Genomic DNA, 23,996 nt, shown 5'->3' with positions numbered 1-23,996 from the left:
AGCACGGAAATGGAGAGTGCTCTGTAAATCTTAGAGAAGAGGAGGCCACATACGTGTAGGTGGAGGTCTGGCAAACCGTGGACTTGCCGCAGTCTTATTGCAAATAGCTGATGTGTCTGCTTCATCTACATCCTGCCGCCAGGCACTGAAACACATACAATTAACCATAAATAATAATCATAATCTTCTTTTTTTTTTTAAATGCACTCTCTCATCTAATATTTGCATATCACAGGCATAGACTGAATATAAAAGAAGGACAGAGCCCCTGGGCCTGAAAAGTGAATCCAGTGTGAAAGATCTTTAAACCCGTGTTCTTACTCATGTGGAGCAGGGGGCAAATCTGGGCACAAACAAAAGATTGTAAAGCGGATTAAACAGTTTCCTAGTGGGTTTATAGTCTTAATTGCTAGTTTCCAGTCTTATTTAATACAACATGATGCTTGTTTGGTAAATTGTTTTCCTGTTTAGAGTAAAATACATGATTATTCGGGGTAGAGCATCCCTCATGCCTGGTTCATCAAGATGGTGACAATGAAATTGCCAAATTTGAGGTTTCAAACAGGACTTCAACCTTTTATGTACAGTTTATGATCACAGAAAGCCTTGGCTGCTAAAATAAATATTGTGCAGCGGGATACGTACTTGTTTGGTGTAGCACGTCTGACATCTACACATTGCTTCCCATTCCAGGCACAGTAAGGATCCCTCGAGAGGATGCACTCCCCACAGCTCTGATAATTAGTGCAGTTAGCTACTGAGACCTCCACCAGTTCAGAGAAAGAAGAAACATAGAGCTGACCCTGTGGATGACAGATGACAAAGAAGGGGACAGTCAGGAGGTGCCCCAAATACTGATACTGGGTTACTATTTTCATCCAGAGTCCTCTCTTTGTGACCCTGATCTAAATGTGGTAGACTTCTTTCATCCATTTTAAAAGGAATTCCTTTGCCCTGATCTATGGAAGCACATGCCAGGATTCAGGAAGTGTCACAAATCCAGCTGTTAAAACCCCAGCTGCAGATCCCCTGAGAGAAAGTTGCACGCAATTAGCTCACTGAACACGGGGTACGCTGCAGGCTGCGACTCTTAATGGCTCATGGAGTCTCTAAACTGCCAATAAATGAATTTACTGAGCCCATTAGTTTAAACCATGAGAAAGTGCTGTGAATTAAATCGGACCGTTTTCTTTCCGAACACCACGTGTACCTTTTCAGTGTCCAGCTCAATGTGCTGCACCGGCTGAGAGTCACGGAAGAGCACCATCTCTTCAATAATGTGCATCTTCTTGTTGACGTTAATGGCTTTATGAAGTCTCCCATCATCTGGAGAAGAGAGTTTAAGTGAAGTCAGATAAAACAAGGGTGCAGGTGAAGAGTGTTTGTGAGCGGTGAGCTGTTTACCTGTGCCAATGAAGAGCACGTTATACACCTTTTTAGCTGCTTGAACACGATGGACGGCGATCTGCGTGTAGCGGACATTGCGCTTGAGTAGCAGAGGCTGGCTGCGGATCACGCTGTCCATCAGGAAGTGGTCTTTGACAAAATTCAGCACCTTGTCTGGCATGAGCAACGAGGAGGAGATGCCCTGTTTTCTGGCAGCGTTTGTGATGCACTGGAAAACACAACAAACATACTGCTTTACATGCTTTCCCCATACGTTCACTGGATAATGAAACCTGCAGCGGCTGTACAGCACTTCTTTGTGTGTTTATTTTATTACCAGGTCATTTCAGTGATTTCAGTTTGATAAGTCAGGAAATTAAACCTACAGTCGTTTGATAAGAATCATGTTTAGGACCTGGAGACGAGTGATGCCTGTCTAAAAGATATCTGATCAAGCCTCTATCAGCAGTCACAAATGGGAACAACCTAGGCTACGTTCACACTGCAGGCGAAAGCACATCAAATCCGATTTTTTTGACCCTATGCGACCCATATCCGATCTTGGTATGACAGTGTGAACGGCACAAATCCGATATTTTCAAATCCGATCTGGGTCACTTTCGTATGTGGTACTGAATCCGATACATATCCGATGTTTCAGAAAGCGACTGCTGTTTGAACGGTCAAGTTCCATTAAATCCATCTTTTATGTCACTGACACAAGACAGACGCCAATTATCAGCGCCGGAGAAGCGCCCGATAAGACATCGCGAACGCTTCCTGGCCATCCGGTGAAACTGCTGGGAAGACAACGTTGGAGAAACGTTAACATTTTATTTGTACTGTATAATCTGCAGATTATGACAGAAATCTGCAACTATCCTTTGAAGCACCGCTCCTCTCTAAAACAGCAATAAGGATAATTATTAGGTTATCTACATTATTATGTAAATAACAAAATAACTTGAAGCAAAAATTGGGAAACGTAAAGTCCAAAGTCTTTATATTAAGGGCCATCTGTCAAACAATATTGTTTGCTCTGGGTCTAAACAGAGCGCGTTGTGTGTGACATCTTCTTTTGCGCATGTGGGCCGCTTTGAGCGTTCACACTAGAGCACGTTTGCTGTCGCATTTTATTTGTAGTGTGAACGAGCAGACAAAAAAAAAATCGGATTTGATCAAAAAATCTGAATTGAGCATTAAGACCTGCAGTGTGAACGTAGCCCTAGAGACCTCATGCAGCTGAAGAGACACAGTGCAGAGTAGTGACATGTGCAGGATGTATCTACTGGGTTTTCCAGAAGAGGGCAGCAGGAAAGCACTCACCGCTCCAGGCCGAGGCTCTGGCACCGGATGGTTGTAAGTATACCACTGCTGGGTTTCGCGGTTAACCTCACGGTATCGCCCGTTGAACGCCTTTTCTACCTGGTCCATAGTGAAGGAGCACACTGCAGAGCTTCCTGATGCACCTTTGTACCTTTTATAGGACATAAACAATTGACAGATGATTACAATCTTTCAAACTTGTAAAGCCTTGAAAAAAGCTGTACGTAAACATAGAGATAATACAGTGAAAATCCACCAAAACAGATGGAAAACTGGTAGTTAAGTCCTGTTACACTCTTCTTTGCTTGACAGTAAATTTTATACATACATTTTATCTTTAAATAACAATTCTCATCTATCACAGATCATTGAGAAACATGATTGAATACATATTTAATTAGTAATCTAAATGTTACGAGTAAGATCAAGATGCTTGTCTTGATCTTCCTGGTGTTCATAATGGTTTAAATCTCCACAGCCTTCACAAACACAATCAGGTATGCCACTGTTTTTCATTTTATAATCCCTCATGTGTGTGAAATAATTACCTTAAAGGTGTCTGTACATTTATTTCATTGTTATCTTAATCAAAAGATTTAAAAGCTCTCACCACTGAGAGGTGAAGACTCCATAAAACACTGTGTTCTTCCAGTCCTCCGGACTGGGTGTGAGCACAAACATGTCTTGGATTATGTTGAAGGGAAAGCCGTCATCGGGCAGAGAACACAAGAGCTGAGCCTTCAGGAACGTCGTCCATTTCTTCTGCAGCACCCTTTCACCTCCAACGTCACCCTGCAACACAATAACTGTTGGTTAGGAGGGGGATTTTTTCCAGCACGAGGCGCTGCAGTATGAGATCTGACACCTGAGGTCAGCATAGACAATATCCTCACACAGTTTGACACACAAGTGTGATTTGATGGGATCTGACAGATCTGCGGTGCATATTCTGAAATGATGATATGCACCACATGGTACACTGCAAAAACATACTATAACATGCCTTTGATCAGGGGTGTCAAACATTAGGCCTGGGGGCCCATTGCATCAGTTTGGAAAATTGAGGGGAAACAGGGATTGGACTTTTAACTGTATTTAAGTTTTACAGCGTTTCCTGGTGATAAAGACCTCCCCTATGGCCATTTATACTACATTAAAGTAATTAAGTAACCGATAAACAATTAAATGAAAGGGACATTCTTTGTGAATTTAAGCCCAAATAGTTGTGCTAATACACTTTACTTCTATCATGTAGAAAAACTAAGATGTGTTGTTGAAATTACACTGCTTTTTTTATTAGATTAAGATACCACAGAGATTAAATGTGTATTTAGTGTAGTTAAACTTCTTTACACTGACAGGAAAGGAAGTTTCACTGGTTGAGTGATCGAAGTGGGCTGCATGTGGCCCACCGTGTAAAATGAGTGTTAACATCCCTGCCTTAGACACTGTATGTTATAATGTGTAGGGAAATACATTCTCCTGTCTTTGTTTTCCTTCTTTGTGACAAAAACAAAAACAGAGAGCGCCCTGTCCAAAGGTGAATTTGTTCAAATTGACGTAACTGAAAAACATTAACCTCCTCGTAAAACCACAATGAGCTAAATCAATTGTGCCTGCAACATAGTTACAACCCCGAGGCGGAAGACTTCTAGGTCATGAAAACAATATACATCATCACAACTGGCATAGATAAAAAAAAACACTTGGGGCTTAGAGGAGGGCAAATGCTTTTAAATGAAAAAGAAGAAGCACTGCTCTCTGACAATCCTCCTTGACTGATACTGCTGCTGTGATTCACCGCCTTTGGCACGAGCCTTCAAATTGCTATGAGGGATGTGGGACTTCTTTGACATGCAGACTAATTAGGATGCACCGATTTGTATGATAGAATATCAGTGCAAACTGGAGAGTAAATACATCTCGGCGCTTCAGTGTGAATGACATTTACAGTATGTGATATGTATATATATATATAACTGTTTGATGAGGTGTTACAGGTCTCAGGAAGGTGATTGCACATCAAGAGCTAAATTAAAGAGCTTAATTTAGTTTTGTAAAGAGACAATCTGTTTATCATAGATCTAACAAGCTCGAAGTTCGCCGTTGTAATCAGTTTTGCAGCTCTCCAGAGGACCAAGAGAAATGCTAAATGACCTAAACCACATAAAACGTCTTTAACATGAAGCTTCAATTGAGTCCACCTTAGCATAACATTAATCAGAGGAAGTGGCAGCACGGGATGGAAAGGGAAATGACACATGACCAAGACTGAGCTTCTGAAGCAATTACTTGTTGTAACCCAGGCAGATAATGAGCAACATATATATTCCCTGGTCCTTTGGGCTGAACCGAGTTTTATAATTCAGTGCCACTCTGGGCTTAAACTGACTTCTGAATAATTGAAGAAAATGCATCCCATTCATTAATCCCTTGTAAAGGCACCCCTTGTTCAAAAGGCTGTTCAAAAAGCCATGAACATGGCGGGCGGTAATGGCTTCTTTCTGGGAAACGGAACAATCCTGCAAATGAGAACATGCTTTGTTGTGTTTGTTTCAACCAAAACATTGTTTATCATTCCATAGTTAGCCTCGATGAAGTGGAACTAAAGCAATAGTAAACACCTGGATATACAGCAAGCATGGAGACGGCCGCCGACACAGTTGGTGAAGCACATTTTGGAAGACTAAAACTGGACGTGAATAGTTTACTTGAACTGGCGTCGCTGTAAAGTTTTACCGAGACTGACCGTTTGCCTCATTTTAAAGCTTTGTTATGCTTTATATTTCCTTCAGCACTGCTTAAGAAGCTAAAAACCTTAAACATTATTGCCAATTTCCTTCTGGGTAATCTGTTCCGTGTTACATATTTTAAACGTACGTGAGAAAATTATCATCAAAATGCCACATGAGCAGAGTTATAATAGTTTTGATTTTTCTCTAATTAGCTTTTATTTTTATTTTGTTTTGACATTTAGTTTGGGTTCAGTTAGTTTCCAGAGTGGGTTTGCTTGTTTTAGTTCAGTTTTTATTATTTAAGAATATTTAGTTTAGTTTTTAATGGTTTAACTTTCAATTCAATTTAGTTCAATTCAGTTTTATTTATTTAGCACCAAATCACAATAACAGTTGCCTCAAGGTGCTTTATATTGTAAGGTAGACCCTACAATAATACATACAGAGAAAAAGACAACAATCATATTACCCCCTATGATCAAGCACTTTGGTGACAGAGGGAAGGAAAAACTCCCTTTTAACAGGAAGAAACCTCCGGCAAAACCAGGCTCAGGGAGGGGGTCCATGTGCCGCGACTGGTCAGCTTTAGTCTTTTTAATTATTACTCTATGAAACATTTTGAAAGGATTTCACTCACAGTCTTGTTGACATTCATCAATGCCTCATTAGGAAAGCTTTGATAAAATGTTAGTATAAAACTAACAAATACTAAAACTTCCTTCTTCTTATTCTTTTACTTAATTAAAATAGGTTTTTTTTTATCTATTTTTACTAGTTGCTCCTGAGTCAATATTAATATTGGAATATTTGTCCTTTAAATGGATGTATGGAGAAAAAAAGGTGAATGAATGAATGGATGGACCCCCCCTCCTTCCATCTCAAACTCTCATCACTATTTTTCACCCTCTTCACACAGTGGTGAGTGTGATTGTTTTAGGAGAGCCAAACAGCAGTCTGATCTGGAGGACTGACTTCTCAAGGCATAAATACTAATATAATGCTTAAAAATGAACAAACACTGTGTGAGGTCCGCAGAAGGTGTCAAAGCATTTCTGCACACAGATCCCACGCTTCAGTAATCCTAAGTGATTTGTAGTTGGATACTGAATCCTGTCTGAACGCAAATATTTGGTGAAACATGATAAGAGCAGAGAGAGCAGATTTGGATGGAAAGGAATCAAACTGAGGCGAACGTGCAAGAAAAATGTTTTTCTGTAACAACAGCTCGTGCGTCACTGCCCAGAAGGACTCTGAGCTATAAGCAGCTTTCAGTAGACTACATACTGTACATTCCTGTATAGGTACTGAGCACAAACAAACAAGCAAACTCCTGCTTTAATAGAATTCTATAGAGACAGCAGGGAGTACACATTACCCAAGGGTAAGAAAGCTGCTTTAGATGGACTATCTGCCTTGGAGCGTCGCTCACCTTACACACACGAGCAATGCGTGACACAATGGTGTTGTCAAAGAAATCAAACTCCTTCCCCGCTTCACTGAAGAAGAAGTAAATCTTATCATCATCGCCCACCGGGTTGCCCTTGGGAAGGCTCTCCTGTATGTAGGCAGAGCCAACAAAGGCTGGATCTGAAAGGAAACCAACAATACTGTCACAATGGGATCTAGGGACAGACATCCCTATTCCCATGGCAAACGCAGTCCAATTTCAACAGGGACTGACAGACTGCAGGTACACACTTTTTCATATTCATCATTTCAATAGATGCCACACTGTAAACTTCCCATTCAGTAGATTTGGTGCAAGCAGTTTGACAATGTCATTTATCTCAAATGAGACACAACAAAAAAAACATTGCCTTCCAGCTATTATACTGTACCTTGAAGCCAGTTAAGTGAGTTTTCTGTTTTTAGAGCTGTTCCTTGGCTTAGACTCTTGTAAATGATGGGTTCATTTCCTTGGAAATTACTGACTGTGCCAGTATACAGCTCTCCATCTGCAACAGGGTGAAGAAGACCATCGTAATAAGAGTACTTATCACAAGGGAATGGGCTTCTGCGTCACATGCGGTAATGAAATCCAGAGGTTATGCCACAGTTTGTCTTTATAGGATTTACCAAAGTACTTTACTGATTCCCACAGTGGCTTCTATAAATCCAAACCATTTAAGCGAGCCTGATTTTTATCAGCGGCTGACAGCCATCGTGAGACCTACCAGCCATGATGGCAGTGGACTTGTATTCAGGGTTGAATGGGCAGCGGCTCCGTCCATCCTCTGTAACAATCTCACCAGTATCACTCTTGACAAGGGAGAAGTCTGTAGTGTTCTGGAGGAAACACACACACACACACATCACATGTCACACGCTGAGTTTGAAGTAGAGCTGTAACCTGCTCTGATAGTGACCGCAGACTCAAGTCTCACAGCGGAAAGGAGGTCAGTCTGTGTTTGCTAGAAACTGCAGCAAAGATCACGTGTTTGTTTGTTATGGATTGCTCTAAAAGGCCTTAAAAGATTTGTAGAAAAGGATTGAAAACGACATTGATTCTTACATTATTCGATTACGTGCATTAAATATTTTTGATCCATTTCCCATAAGGCACAGGAGATAATAAAATAATGCACTTATATGGTATCTGGCCGGGCAGAGCCTGAGCCAGACTGCTAAGTGAGTTGAGAGGCAGGAAGCAGAATGCATCTCTTCCTCTAGAATCAAATAAATAAATCAGATATAAAATCTTGCACCGGGGGTAATCAGCTTTTCCAAAAACAAACAAATGGAACAGATTTTTTTTTTTTTTAATATCCAAAACCAGGCGTGCTCAAATGTGGGCACTGCAACAGATGCATGCTCCTCCATTAAACACTTACTATGTAAGCACAGATGGGGCTGAAGGCATAGGTTCCACAAACGTACAGATGAGTGCTGTTCATGCGTAGTAAGATTTTGATGTAGTTGAAGCAATCCGTCTGTATTAGAAACACAGGGAAAAGTTCTATTAGACTGATTGTTTTAACCAACTTCTTTCTTTTAAACTGTCCAGAAAGTCATTTTTCTTTTCATGCTCTAACATAGAACAGTTTAGAGAAATTTGTGAAGAAGTAAGAATACATTTCCATCCGACAGCTTTTCAAATGGTAAAGTAAAAGCACTAATTCCTCCTGCTAATGTAGTGACCCTTACTGAAGGCTCTGTGACTGGGGGCTGCCATAAAAAAAAGTGGAAAACTGTGACTGGAAGGAGGGAAAAAACATCCATTGTTGTAGCATGGAAAGTCTCAACTTGAGAGGAAATGTCCAGGGTTCTGCCCTGGATCTGTTTGCCATCTAGCACTGGTCGTGTTTGAGCCACGTGTGAGTTTAGGCACTTGTGTATGAAACCATCAGTTCACTCGCCTGCAGGTCTTTGCCTTTGAAACTGCACTCTTCTCTCTTCCTCTCTGGGGTTTTCCATGCAAGCTGCAGAAGAAAAATAGCATCAATTGCATACAGTAGATATCATATAGTGAGGTGTGTTATAGTCACTTTGGACTACTGGGAGCTTAGCATACTTATTGCCATCTACGTATACTACACCTCTGGGATCATATCATAAATGAATTCATATAAATACAGTTTATGTGGTATTGCAGTTCACAGCTGCTTGCACACTGACTCTTACCTTTCTTTGTAGCTTGGCTGCGCTGATATCAGAGAGGCTGAGAGCCAAGAGACTCTCCCGAGCGCCAACATACAACATGCCGTTTTCGCTACTGAGCAGCAGAGAGGTAAAGTTGAAGACTCCGCTCACTGAGAAACTTCTGGTAGTTCTCTCCTTTGCATCTATACAGAAACAAAAACACAGACAGAGGAATAAAAATAAACATGTAATAATTCAAAAATGAACTTGTCCAGGTTAAAATGAGGGGACGGATCACTATATTATAAACTGCTGAAGACAGGGAATGAATTAAGGTGCAATCACAACACAGAATGAGACTTTTTGTGTGTCTTAATATTAATGACAAAGATTTTCTTAAATGATAGAATATTTATCTCTGCATGAGCATTGCTATTTTGCACTTTTGACTTCATCAGTTAGCACACAGTGAAAACTGATGTGAAAATGAGAAGAATGAGGGTGAAAGCAAGAGAAAGCCACCCAGCTCTCACTTGTGACTACATGTTCAGCATCTAGAACCAGAAAAAGATGGACTTTGAAGCTGAGAATATCAAGTAGATGAGATGAACAGCAACATATAATGTGGGCCTCACAGTGTTTGTTAAACCTGAAGGTTTTTGCAAAAATAAATAAATGACTGAACGAATGTGCCTGTTTCTCTGTCTGCTTGGACAGTACGTGAAACTACAGCTTCCAAATCTTACTGGCACCTCATCAGAAAAATTCCCCATATTTCTCCAACAGTTCAATAATTTTAAATCAACTATGGAAAATAAATTGCTTTGTTTCCACCACACCAACAACTCCTGACTAAAGCCAAGAGTTAAACCATTAACTCCCTCTAATCGCTGCTTTAAAAAAGCCCATGTGTATCTCAGACTTGCAGCAGTTTGGAGGCCTTCACTGCCAGCACAACGTGAACAACTCGCCTCAGCGGCATGCCAGCATAAACAGAAGCCAGGAGCTAATGGAAACTTAGTCACTGAAGTTCTGAAACAGGATCTCAGGCCTTGAAATGTGAACTGTAAAAAAAAAAGAAAAGAAATAACAGAGTCCTCTTTGAACCCACCTACTATAAGAGTACGGACACTAATAGCTGCATGAATACTAAAGATTTAGAAAATGAAGTTAAAGAAATAACACAATATACCCAAGTTGTGACATTTCTGTAAGCTAGACAGAAAGTAAATAAGAAAATAGTTTTTTAAGTGCCACATCAAAATGCAATGCTTACAGAAAAAAACAGAAAAAAGAAAATGCAAATAGCACATACAAAAAAAAAAAATGAAAATGAAAGCTGAAACAGTGAGGGGAACACAATCTAAATTTGTAAATGCAACTTTTACAAATATACAAAAAAAGGTAGTAATGCAAACAGTTTGCAATTTCACCCTTTGATTGCTTTTCTTTCCCTTTATTTAGTTTTAACATATTTTCATCAAGAAGGAAAAAAAACACACTTATTTTAATTCGTATCACAATATTTTGAAAGTTACTCTCATGTATTCGGGGGACTTCCGATCTATGAGCCAGCAACAACATTTAGAGCGCCTCGTCACATCAGCTGATATGATGAGGCGCCTTTATCTACACTGTACACAGGTGACAAGGTAAAGGACAAATCAGTACAAAGTTATTCTGAATGATCACCTCTAAGACAATTGCTGGGGCACAGAGGGTCAATACACCTGTGGGAGATTTAGGGCCATCATCGAATCACCAAATGAAGGAGTATATACTTAAATTTAAATGTGGTAGGGTTTCAAGGCTTTGAGAGTCGCTGCTAGTAGCAGCCCACTGTGGCAGTGATGCATTTTCACTGTTTTTCCACTGTTCAAATTTACAACATCACATGCACAGTAGAGTGAAACTGTATTAAACCCACTACTGCTGGTGGTAATAATTAAAATTATAGCACTTCACCGCATTAAACTAATCCGGTCCAGATAAAGCCATTAAGTTCTACTGACAATAGGCTCACCATGTGGTACATACCCTGCAGTATATGTGACCTAATATAACCTCACCTTAGTGTGCTGGTACAGGAGGTCGAGAGACTTCCTCTCCCTTGGGAAAACAACATGTTAATAGCGGTCCATCACCACGGCAACAGTGAGCCATATTGTAGTTAAATCTGTCCGTAAAACCACAAGAGGCTCTCCTCCATGTACTGTACATGGACCCACGGGGGCCATTCTCTCTCCTTCCCACTATCATTAAAGGATAAATGGACTGCTGCTCCATGCCGGTACTGTTCCCCCCATTTTTTTTCCTCCCCACAGAGCCGTGGGCAAATTCAGCTGTGATTTACAGAGCGGGAAAGACAAAGGCCAAAGCCTCAACCAAAACAAAAGCTTTGAGGGATTTTCACAGAGGAGAATATCTACACAATTACTCTCTGGAGTCAAATCACCGCTGTCATACTTAGCAACCACAGATGACAAAAAGAAACAATAAGGCTCCCAATTGAATATCATTAAAGAGATCCAGGAGGGTTTTGCAGCTATACAAAGCTTTTGCTTCATACCTTTTGGAAAACAAAGATCATTTATTGGCGACCAACTGTTTGACAATGCTTTATTTCTCTGAGGAGTCGGTAATGGCTAAATGGTACATTTTATCATTTTTTTGACCACGTGGTGCATTCAGGCTTACAGAAGCGGCTGGACAGTCTTAAAATTAATGTTTAATTTGCAGCAAGCTGGTTGTTTTTTTTTTTTTTTTTAAACATCTTCAATTTCACTGCAATACTGGGGAAAAATAGCTAACATTTTGCTCACATTGGAGTCCAAAACGGAGTAAAAGGGGAGTGAATCTTAATCATAAAGTCCCAGGACGGTTGGAAACACAACTCCATATGAATGCTAATGTTAATGTGGTGCCCACTTTTCTGCTGCAGGAGTTCAGCACAAGGTGCAGCAAACCAGACTCATGAGGTGATGTGATAATTTTGTGACAGCTTCAAAAACAACAATGCATCCGCGAGACAAGAGAACAATGGAAGGAACAGGCACAGATGATGCATCACAGTTTTTTTTGTATCCGTCTACACGAGGAATTGCATGTCGAGGATAGTGATGTTTGAGAGAGCGCCAGAGTGCAGTTTGCTTTTCCAAAAATGCTGTTCGTTCGTTTTACTACTCAGTGTCAAACCCTGCCCAGTTTTTGCAGGCTGCTCTGAAGTACCTTATATAGAGTAGGTAGTGTTTTCTTGGAAAGGGAAGCGGTCCAAGCAAGGTTCATGCCTACTTGGATCATATCAATAAAAGTGGAGTGCACACACATTCATACAAGCTCTTTTCTCCCCCCTATAGTTAAGTGATTTCCATCTAGCATTCACAAACATTCGCTCACTTGAGGTTGATATCTTAGTATTACTAAGACTGGAGCAGCCAGGGATCGAACCGCCAACCTTCCAATTAGTAGCTGATCCCGTCTACCGCCTGAGCTATAGTTAATTTGTCCAGTAAAACAGATTATTAATGACTTGCAGTTAAGTTTTATTGCTGAAATGATCAGTTGATAACAGGCTCTTAGCCATAAATTATCATTTGATTCACTCAATGTAACAATAAGTCTCGTTTTAATTGATTCACGGCGGAATTAATCAATTATTTGTTCAACATTCAGTGGTGGTTCCAGCTTGTTAAATGGATTCTTTTAAACTGCTGTACATTTTTTCCACAATGTTCTGCAAGTAAAAAGAATTATAATATCATAAAAAGTTTTTTTTTATGATATTATAGCGCCTAGAGCACAAAACCTGAATAGACTAACCCACAGGTCGGACAGTGTACAGACTCTTACCCCCAGCAGCTGTGGCAAAGGAGAGAGGGCCAGCGTTTTGATCCCTGGCTCCTTCAACCAGCACGTCTTAGGGCTAGATATTGTGTGTGAGAGTGTAATAGGTTATTGAATGTGTGTGTAAATGGGTGAATGTGGATTGCACTGTAAAAAACAAAACAAAAAAACAAAAAACGCTAGACGAGAAATGGCTCATATAAATACCAAATCAGCATCAAAAGCTGCATGCATCCTGCATGAACTTGTCTTTCCCTCCGCTCCACATATGCCACAGTTTCTTAAAGAATCCGCTCTATTGTTATTTGACTGTCTGAGGTTGATTTGCGACGGGTCATTTCATGACAATGCAGCCCCAGAAATGTTGTGGTGTACACCAGGAAACAGACAGACGAGTTCAAAGGAAGAAGGTTTTGTATCCGTGACAGAGAAACAAGTCAGAAGTGGCCACTGTGCCACTACTAGAACAGCAACAACAGTATCATCCTGCAGCATTTCATCCTTGTCCATCTTACCTTTTTCATGGAAGTCCCTAAAAGTAGGTGTTGACTACTTTGAAGTGCATGACTCCAACAGATGGGCTTATTTTTAGGGCGCATTTGTATCAAAGTGGTTTAGGCCTTTTCCCCCCCTTTTTTTTGGTTGGTTATAGAAACCTTACAGCATGCAAGTTACTTGCATCTCGCATTCATTCATTATAAATACTTGGATGATCTACATGAAGACACACTTGTACTTTTTTTACGGTCTTACACCTTTATGTTATTTTTTTCTTTCAACACTGATCTTTCCACTTACGGGAATCTAGATGAGCAAATATGTTTTTTGTCTGCTGAGGTTCTAACATGTCATCCAGTAAGTTATCTTAGAAAAAACAATGAAACATGAGCCAACATTTGGGGAACAATGGCCAACTCTGTGATCTTTCAGCACTCTCACTGGAGAAAAAACTCCCCAGGAAAACTGAGGCCTGTGGATTAGCCCCAGAATCTGAGGCATTGTTTCTGGAGAGACAAATTATTGCCTAGTTTTTCTAATTGTAGTTTCATAAACAAAATTATACACACACCTAAATGTCATGGTATTTGATATTTGGCGGAAAGCTCAAAGGGTAAATCCAAAATTATATGGATGGATACATACCATCAGGGATAGGCGATTCATTTTGTGTTTGTTTGTTTGCTTAGTTTCCTGGGTAAACTGATATTTAAGGCAGGAAGCTAATTTTCAAAAAATAAAAATCAAAAAAAAATCAAAGGAAAGACGAAGAAGCAAAAGAAAAAACTAACCAACCGCTGTATTTTTTGTAGGCTGATTATGGACTGATCAGAATGAGTACACAATGTCGTGCTGTCGAGCTGCAACTGAACGCACCACGAAAAATGGAGCCAGCGGGCAGATGTCTTATAGAGGGCTTTAAACTTCACCAAGTCAGTGCCTGACCTCTTAATCTCTGGTTTGAAATAGCAGCTTTGAGCATGGTTAAATCCCTTCATCTGTGACCTTTTCTACAAGTACATGAAGAGCACCCTCTCTGCCATCTGTAAGCAATATTAGATTATTGCTATTATTATGTAATTAAGAGTAATTTGTGCAAATGACAAAGGGCTAAATGGACTGAAATACTTGCACAGACTAACTTGCTAATCTATTTAGAGACAAAATTAATAGCAACTTCTGTTTCAGGAAGTCATTCTGCATTTTTGCATCTTTTCTTTTTTTTTGATTGGTCCCAAAAAACGATCATTAAAAATGCAGAACATCCTTTTAAGAGAGCAACTGTAGAGAAATGTGTCCTCTAATGCCAGAGATCTAAGTCCCTTTGTTTTGTAGGGCAATGATAACAGGCTGATTCAACCAGCGCCCTCTTATAAGGGAACTGTTTTATCAGCTCTTACAGCTGTATGTTCAGGAGATCAGACGATTGCATACTTCATTTAAACCACCTGTTCCTGTTTTCTTTCCACAGAACTCTAGAAAAAAAAAGAAAAAACATCCCCACTTCTGCATCAACTGGATATGTTGAACAGCAAAAAAAGGTGTCTTAAAAAAACCCCACAAGATAATGTCCCTATCAAAACACCTGACTTTACTGATAATCTGCTTGGAATTGTACAATGTCAGGGTTCACTAGAAGATGACCCAGAAAATACACCCCTGTTTGTCTCTTTATCGCCTTCAAGAGCAAGCAATAGACTCATGACAGATCCTCTCTAAAGGACATCATATGCCCCATTTCCAGTCTTCTGACCACAAACATGACCTACATTCCCATCTCTGAGGGAGAAGAAGAAGAATACTTGCCAGTAATAGTCCTAAGAGAGCACATTTAAACAGGGTTGAATAGGCAGAAGAGGATGCACGAATGACAACAGTTGAGGAAAACATCACTACACCTATGCACACAGAAGCAGAGCCAAATCAGTGTTATGTAGAAAAAACCCGATTTACTTTAAATCTGGCAACCATGATCAGCCTCTAACTAAAAAGTGAGGGGGATGAGACCCCTCTATGGTAAAATGGGAGTTAGCTTTTTACTTTTTTACAGAACTGAGTGCCTATCCATCCCTACATATCGGTCCAGTGAGTAAAAGTAAAGTAAAAACACTGATTCAGTTTATTTAATGTAATTCATTTCTTAAAGAGTGAGGATTGCCAGATGAGCTAGGATGCCTCAACATTTGGATAATCTTGTAAAAAAAAAATAAGAGGCAGGAAATTACATTTAGAAGAAGCAGGAAAGGAACTTCTCCGGAACGAATGTCTTTCCTTTGTCTTTATCTGTCTACTGTACTTGTTCAAGGACTTTGCTCAGGGTAGAACAGATGAACTCTTGTAAAGCCATTTGCTTTTAGAAGAATTAGAAGAGTCCTGCTGGGTCAGAGCTCCTACTACTGTCGCATAGTCTGGTGACATAAAAACAGCCCACACTGGAGCTCTAACTACATTATCCCAAGTAATTGTAACTAGCTACTAAGAGCTGCTGCTGAATTGGTAATTGTGTGGGAGAGCAGACCCGGGAAGCTGAAGGACTGAGACTAAAGCATCTGGAATGCATTAAGACAACAGGCCAAGAGGGTCAATCCACCGGGAGGTTCATTAGGCAAGCTGCGAGCACGCTGTTTGTATTGGTAAATTGTGGGGCTGCATCTCGTTAGCAGGATATTGTCTCCACAGCACCATCCACATGCAGAGAAAGGTGGTAAATTTGAAGACAACATTAGGAAGCAAAGTCTGGAAAGGCATATTGTAAATTCTGAGGAAAGTGTAGAGATAAAATATGTGCAACAGGGATGAGCCATAACAGGCTTTGGTGGTGTAATTTATAGAGGGAAAATACAGCACGCTGGGGCTTCAATCTGTTACCATTTAAATACTTTAAATCAGTCATTTGTAAAGAAAAAAAAACCTCACACAGCTCAGCTCTGTAGGATCCTTTTTTTCTCTTGATAAGACAGTCTGCAGGTCAGGGAGCTACAAAAGCTGACCCTGGATTAACCACTATAATGTAAACCAGCTGCTGGTTTTACCGGGAACTCACCCTGACCCCTACTATGAACAGTGCTGAAGCACCAAGAAAAAAAGAGACTGTACATGAGGTCTTGACTTGTTTTTAGCAATACAGCAGATTCAGACCTGAACAGCCAGACTCCACGCTGTGCTATTGCAGAAGGAGCAGAGAAACTGAAAAGTCACTATGTCCCCACAACACCCTGAAACTGAATGACGTGAAGCAGCTGCACAAAAGTTAAGAGTTGCACTCTTTACTTGTTGTTAGGGTCATTTTGTTTTAAGAGCTGAACTGAAGCTATTCTCGTCATTAACTGTGGATAAGGAAATTAGTGCAAATACACCAATTCACCAATTAGTGCAAATTCACAACAACACTTTTACACTGAAGGTAAGGCCCTACTAAAAGCTAGAGACCAAGACTAAGCTGTCGCATTAGTTAGATTTTGAAATGCCATTTAAAAATTTGACAAATGCATTTTTACTACATTTTCCTTCCTAATTTTACCATTTACTTACATAGTCTTAATATAAAGTACAACTTTACACGTCTCTATTAGGCAATGTAATCACATTTGCTTGAGCGCTGATACCATCACGAAACCAATGTTCAGCTATGTGGCATCAACATAGTATCGAGAAGTCGTTATCTCACTTGACACCACTGTCCTTTTGAATTACTCGAGAGTGGCTGATTCAACTGGCCCAGACACGACAGCTTTTAAATAATTAAAAATGCTTTATTCCCTAGTGTGGCTGTGGGCATACCCCTTAAACAAAATTAAAGCACGACTGTCACACGGTGGGAAGAGGGCTGAACGGTTCAACAAGAAAAGACGGGCAACTAAAAGGCTTATAGGTGTGTCTTTTAAATAGTGCTCAGCACACTAAGCCATTCAACATGGTGCGCATTAAAGCCTGGAACAAAAAAGCAGAGAGAAAAGCAGATGCGGGCTCTATTCCCCGAACCCATGATCCGTCCTGATAGGCGCATAATGAGAACCAGACAAGTGTTCACACCATAACACATACAAATCCCCATTCATTATTCATGGCAGATTACCCTCTTCATTAAGGCATAGGCAGGGACCAGGGGACAGAAAGAGAGAGCGAGACAGAAAGAGAGACAAATAGAAAGTGATAGGGAGACCGAGAGAGTAAGAGATAAAGCCCGTCTACAAATATGGTACTAGATGAATATCAGCCAGGCAGGACTCTGGCCCGCCTACAGTGCTACATTTAAGCACGCAAGCCATCAAGCTAACTGGCATCCAGAAAAGACAGGGAGGACCAGAAACCATGATGAGTTCAGGCAGCTTCTGCTGTATAAAGTTCAGGTCCCTGAGGCCTGCAGCACTGCATTCTGCTTTGATACTGTAAATACAATGTGACAAAGCCCTTCTGCGGGAGGCTGGAAAATGTCAGTGTAGCAGAACAGACACTACCACAGCAGGACAACTTTTGTCACCAGGCCCTCTTAACCTTTATCTGCTGAAGAAAAGAAAAGAAAAAGAAAAATACTTGTTCTTTGCTTTAAGCCACAAAATAAAACTGGTCTTTTCAACACTAACAATACCAGTGACTCCACAAATTCTATGTCAGAGTTGCTTTTCAAATCAGCTAGTACATTTTACAAAAGTATGGCCTCTTAACCGCGTCAACAAAGAGTAAAATTACTGCTTGTTAAGTTTTACAGGGACATAATTATTATTTCTGTTGTTAAATTATTATCTACATGACCCTTCATGAAGTTATAAATAAGGTTAAAGTTACAGCAACATAAATGCTGCTATAAAAGAAGCTAATGACCGACTAGAAGCCTGGTAAGCCCCAATAATAAAAATCGAAGCAGGACAGAAAACCCTCCCTGCTTATCTCCTGGACAGTCACGTCACGCATGCTTTAAAAGTTGTTGTTTAACACCAGCAGCACGCCCTCCAAGCAAATCTTTCCTTAAGAACAGGCCCAAGTGTGAAGTGTCTTTTCAGTGAGTGATGGATGGTGTGTGTTGTTGTGAAATGCTCCACAAGGGATAAGCTATGGGCTTCGCTGAGGCTGGGAGGTGAGAGAGATTATCTGTTTGTATAGAGGTCCAACATGAAGGGGAAGGCACAAGCTCAGACAGGCATCTATGTAAAAGCTCGGTCGGCTTAAAATTCGCTCCAAACTGGAAATTCTACCCGTGTCTGTAATAGATTACTAAGCAGCATCTATCAACATAATCCTCCCTGAAGTAACTCTAATGACGCCTGAACATGAGTCACTAACTGCAGATCAATCACTGAAAGCCTCTACCGATCCCACAATCCATCATTTTGTTTCATTCTCTGTGGAGATAATAGAGCACAATTAATGTGCAAAGTCAACATGTCATCTTAAATGTACCAGTATATCATTTGAATAATTGGATACAAGCAGTTCTTGGTGCCGGTGGCTCAACCTATCAATGGAGAGAAAACAGAACATCGGAAAAACAAAACATGAGGGCGAATATAACTATATCTCCACCATAGTTTAAGAGTGAAATGTGAAAGGTTCCTAAGCTCAAAGTTATTTTGCAAGCAAACAGAAAAAAAACTGATTATATAAGAGCAATAACTCTCAGCGCTCATGAGATTGTGTCCACTTGTCCTTAGTAAGTCAAAACACAATGGGCCAGTTCATTTGTAATTACTGTCTGACCTGCAGGTACTCGACAGAGCCACCCTGATAGAGCAGCCATTCACAGCATGGATTTACATGATGGAGACAAACACCATTTCACCCCTCGAAATCCTTTTAGCTCTTACAATGGACACATAAGAAGTGCATTGATTTTTTTTCTTTTTTCAGTGGACATGGTTAATAAATAGGGAACCCACCGGGAACTGGACGACCAGATCTGTAAGCAGAAAGTGAGAGTGGCAAATGTAGAACTAAACAGCTCAGCAGAAAACAGATGTTTCTGTTGAGTGTTCATGATTTAAGTTCCCAGGTGGACTTATGTAAACTTTTACCTCTAGACAGCTGTGAGCAGCACCTAGAGAAGAGAATGCAACAATGCCAGTCCTGATGACTGTTTATTGACAGTTGGCCACGTGCTGCGGTTCGCACAAAAGGATCCGACGACGCTCCAGCTGGAGCCTCAGGCATCTCCAAACCTCACATTTCCTCGGCTCACCGAGAGAGGAGGAGAGCCTGGTGTGTCTGCAGGCTTGCTGTGTGTGATGTGCATATATGGGATAGCAGTGCAGCTTGGGACCAAGCACGCCTACTTAAAAAAAAAAAAAAAAAAAGTAATTTGTAAAGTGGCTGTTTTTGTGTTGTGAAGAAGTTGTGAAACTTACTGTAAGAAAAGGTGAGGCGTGGAGTTACGTCATTTTCCGTGACAGCCGTATGAAAACAACCAAGCAGAAGGACAATGAAGGCAGAGAGATGCAGCCAAGCCATACTCATTGTCCGCATGCCTCCTAAGGTCTGCCAGCCAACTTGCAGTATTTCCCTTCAGGTTTTTGGTGAATTCATGTAGAGCGTCTTTTATAACACTTGTTTATTTTCTTCTCCTCTCTCTCTCTCTTTAGTCTTGCAGCTCCAGGCTCCTTGAACAGAATGCGCCTGCACCGGTGTGAATTCAGGGCAGTCTTCTGGGCTACAGACGATGACGCTGGTTTGAAATGATGATTTGTGACCTCAGAGCAACAGCCTCCATTGATCAGCCTCCATGCATATGCGGCAGCACAGGGTCACAGCTGAAACCTATCAGGATAAAGAAAGCGCATTCAAATTAGTGTGCATTAGCACGCTAAATGAAATAATAAGCCAAGTGACAGAAAAAGTGATCTTAAATCACTCAAATTATCTGTTAAATGTTATACGTTACTTTGCAACAGGTTCACTGAGCTATTGTAATATATTAGCCTGTCCACCAATTGTAATGCCATCTGCTGATGTCCACATGAACGGTTCAGCAGGGTGTATGAAAAGTTCAAAGCCTGCCCAAATGTGATTGGTTAAACAGAAACCAGAAGGTTTCATGTACCAAATTCTTGTCCCTTGCCTACAGATTGTACATATGAATTCAATTTTATATTTTATTTTATCACTCTAATATCTTCATGCTTGATAGTCTCTCTCTCCAGCCTTATTGTCTTATCGTTATGCTTTTTACATCTGTCCTATTGTCAGCTCATCAGTCATTCATAAATTACTTTGAATTCATTTATGAATGACTGATTCACCTGAACTAAATGCTGAACATCTTTTCTCGGCATTAAGAGGTTTTTTTTGGCACACAGCTGTCTTTATCTCCACACAACACAAAGCATGATTATGCAACAATGACATCGCATTCATAACAAAGTGTATAAGTGCCAAGGGTCAAAACGAAAGACTGCATGATTATCTTTCAGTTTCTGTTCATAGGAAGCAAATGATCATTTTGATAGTTCAGGGTGTTCATGTGTGAGGCTGTTAGTAAGGCGCTAACACCAACACTCTCAGAAAGCTTAATCGCTATATCTGAGCTGCATATACCTGTTCTGCTGTGCGTTGGACTGAAAGAAAACAGAGATTTCTTGGTAATCTCTGCTTTCTTGAAAAAAGGTGTGACACCCAAGACACAGCTCATATTACAAGAGCTACAGGAGCTTCTGTCCCATCGTTTTCACCAGATGAACTTTAATTGCGCTGCAGAGTAGTAGGAAGTTGCACGTACAGATCAGAACTTGTCTCAATATAAAAGAGTTGGATTTCCATAGCATTCACTGGGATAAAAGCAACTAAAGCCTAAAGACAACTTGTGGAATAACTGCATAGGCACAGTGCTCACTTCTCCTTAAATGAATATGATATACGCGTCAGCAGTGTTGGGAGTAACGGAATACATGTACCGCCGTTACGTACTTGAAATACAAAATATCAGTAACTGTATTCCGTTACAGTTACAGTTTAAAAAGGTGGTATTCAGAATACAGTTACTTTGTTGAAATGAATGGATTACACAACGGTATTTTCCTGTTTCATAAGGCTATGCCCTCGCTATTTTTGGTTTCCACGCCGGTGGAAACCCAAAAAATACGCATTGAGAGGCTCTAATGCCTGTGTCTCAATCTCGCGGCCCATGTCACTCCTACTTGCGGCCTGCATAATGACGTGAAGAAATATTTAAAAAAATTATTCACAAAAATTATTTAATATGAAGGCAATAGGAGTCTTACAGGCATAGCCTGCGCATCAGGGAATCTGAACTTTTAGATATTTTTTCATTTCCACTAACACCTTTATGAACAAGCTCTCCAGCTATTTTTTTAAGAAACCGTCAGTCCAAACCACAACACGACCAGTAATGGAGTTGAGGGGGCAAATCACAGACTCTGATGAACTGAATGTAGTGAGACAGACTTAAAGGGAAACTCAATATGGTTACTCTAGTTACAACTGCAAATGCTCCATTACAGTGGCCACGGGGAGCTCCTCATTAAATGCTACCAACAGGAGATTCAGTTTCATGTGAGGTATTAGAATCAATTTCACGAAGTACGGAGCGAAGCTATTCCGGCTTTTATCAAGGGGATCTTGACTCTTAGTCAATAAGCAGTCAGATGCTTATTACAAAACCAGACATGTCCAAATCTGATGTAGGCAGATGACATCTGCAAGAACAACAAGGCCAAAAGACAAGACACAAAGATGGTTATTTCTACAGCAGCAATGTCACACACAAGACTGAAAAAACAAGAAAAAAACCCATGCAGACATGTCCTGTCAATTCAGCCTGAAGGGCTTGCGGTGCGTCAAAACACATATTTTGGTAACACTTTATAATAAGGCCCATGACTAAATGCAGTTAAACTGAATTGTAAATACCCTGTACTTTTTATGGACAGGCAATATTATGGAGTGACTGTACCTTCCTTTTTGCATCTTTATTTTTTTACATCATTATTTAATATTGATTATGTTGAAGAGCATGATAGAAATAATGAATAACAAAAAAACTATTACAGTCGTGTTTCTTTTTTTTGTTTTGTTTTTTACGCTGTACTTAAAATTACTTATAGTATAATGTGTGTCTTATTTCCTGTAAAATACCCAGACGTGAGGCAAGGTTAAGCAGCTCCATAGTACAGCCCACATCCCGAAAAGTACAGAGTACTTAGATGTGAAATGGACGAATATTGTTTTTCCACTAAATTACCCACAAATTACGCAGTACTTAAAATTAATTTCAATATGATTATTTTTTTGTTTCCTATAAAAATTCTGACTTGTTGTCCCTTTATTCTAGTGTATCTATCTTTAAGTATTTGTATATAATCGCATTGTAATTTCAAGTACATTGAATTCCCTTTAATTGCTGGGGAATTATGCCCTCAGTTGGAGACCATATTAAAAAGTGCTACCCACATTTCTAGTTTTAACTTATTTGACTCTGTTTTAATCTTTTGCCCACAGGACACCTCTTAGAATTAACTATTTCAGGTGTGCTTCCACAAAAAAGACTGGGTTAGTGAGGGAGCTCTCTGCCTATACAATCTATACCACATCTTTATTGATGTAGATATTGAGATGTCAAAAATCTTCATTAAGGGTACAGAGAAGGTTGTACCTATAGGGGAAAGAGTTAAATTAGGATTTGATTAAAACATTTTTATAGTTTAAAAAAATCAGGTCAAAATTATCTCCCCTTTCACTGGGTCAGATACGCAAAAGCTATGAAAGGAAAAATAATCAAGTGTCTGGACAGCAAAGAATTTGGACCTACAGCAGTATGACTGTGATTTTTAATGATCCTGATGACAAAAACAGACAAGGTTCTGAAAAGCTTCTGCTTTTAAAAGTCCGGGCTCGGCCACAGTCTGACATTTTTAGACAATCCCTCCCTGTCAGCAACCTACATGATGTCAGTGGACTATGACATGTAACTGACAAAAAGAGTAGCCATAAGCATCATTAGCATCTTTTGTGTGGAAACAACCAAAAATGAGACACTACTTGACCACCGAGTGGCAGAATTAACAATAATCCCGGTTTTGTGTGACAGTCAGAAAAAGCGGTCTGCATGAATCCGACTGAGGTATGAAGAGAGAGTTCGACTCAGCGTGAGCAGGAGAACAAGGGCCCCTCTGACAGCACAGAAATCTATATGCAACTCTGCACTTCACTGCTCTCTCCTGCATGATGCATAAACTGAATCATCCCTTTCACTCTCTACACAGACGTGATAGTGTGCTCTGGCTATGGATGATACTCTCCCATCTCTCTGTCAATGATCTCTTCCTAAATCCTTTTAGAGTATATTTCTCTATTCCCTTCAGCAACACATCACCCTGATAGAATAATTTCATCATTTCTTTACCAGAGATTGTAAAACATCAACAATTAAAGATACTATAATTTTATTAGTGGGTGGGGTGATTCTGTCTGGTTTTTCAAACAAATTAAAAGAAAGCTATTTGTATTTATATCTTTATATTAGCCTTTCTCTTAAAAAACACAGATGGGATTTATGTTTGCATGCCTCATGTCAATGGAGTAAAAAGTGATGCTGCTTTACATTTTCATTACATTTCATAGAGACTAACATGGTGTACTTTTAATATCTGCAACCAAAACAAACAACTAAACGGAGATATAAAA

General features: G+C 40.1%; 1 protein-coding gene across 6 annotated transcripts in view; it reads right to left on the bottom strand.

The window, feature by feature from the left end:
* The window catches only part of sema4ba (sema domain, immunoglobulin domain (Ig), transmembrane domain (TM) and short cytoplasmic domain, (semaphorin) 4Ba), an 82,101-nt gene that overhangs the window by 3,480 nt on the left and 54,625 nt on the right, over window positions 1-23,996 (bottom strand). For all 6 annotated transcript variants that reach the window (XM_026175978.1, XM_026175980.1, XM_026175977.1 and 3 more), the window contains 13 exons: window positions 19,706-20,114; window positions 9,069-9,229; window positions 8,804-8,866; window positions 8,279-8,377; window positions 7,622-7,733; window positions 7,286-7,402; window positions 6,877-7,034; window positions 3,323-3,504; window positions 2,713-2,863; window positions 1,405-1,615; window positions 1,211-1,326; window positions 646-803; window positions 54-145 (listed from right to left, as the gene is read on the bottom strand). In XM_026175978.1, the coding sequence (XP_026031763.1) occupies window positions 54-145; window positions 646-803; window positions 1,211-1,326; window positions 1,405-1,615; window positions 2,713-2,863; window positions 3,323-3,504; window positions 6,877-7,034; window positions 7,286-7,402; window positions 7,622-7,733; window positions 8,279-8,377; window positions 8,804-8,866; window positions 9,069-9,229; window positions 19,706-19,823 (1,738 nt within the window). In that variant the 5' untranslated portion in view covers window positions 19,824-20,114. The remainder of the gene's footprint in view (window positions 1-53; window positions 146-645; window positions 804-1,210; window positions 1,327-1,404; window positions 1,616-2,712; window positions 2,864-3,322; window positions 3,505-6,876; window positions 7,035-7,285; window positions 7,403-7,621; window positions 7,734-8,278; window positions 8,378-8,803; window positions 8,867-9,068; window positions 9,230-19,705; window positions 20,115-23,996) is intronic.

Source organism: Astatotilapia calliptera, chromosome 7 (genome assembly GCF_900246225.1).
Source record: "Astatotilapia calliptera chromosome 7, fAstCal1.2, whole genome shotgun sequence".
Taxonomy (NCBI): domain Eukaryota; kingdom Metazoa; phylum Chordata; class Actinopteri; order Cichliformes; family Cichlidae; genus Astatotilapia; species Astatotilapia calliptera.
The sequence above is the reverse complement of the archived record's forward strand: the minus strand, read 5'-3'. Positions and strand labels throughout refer to the sequence as shown.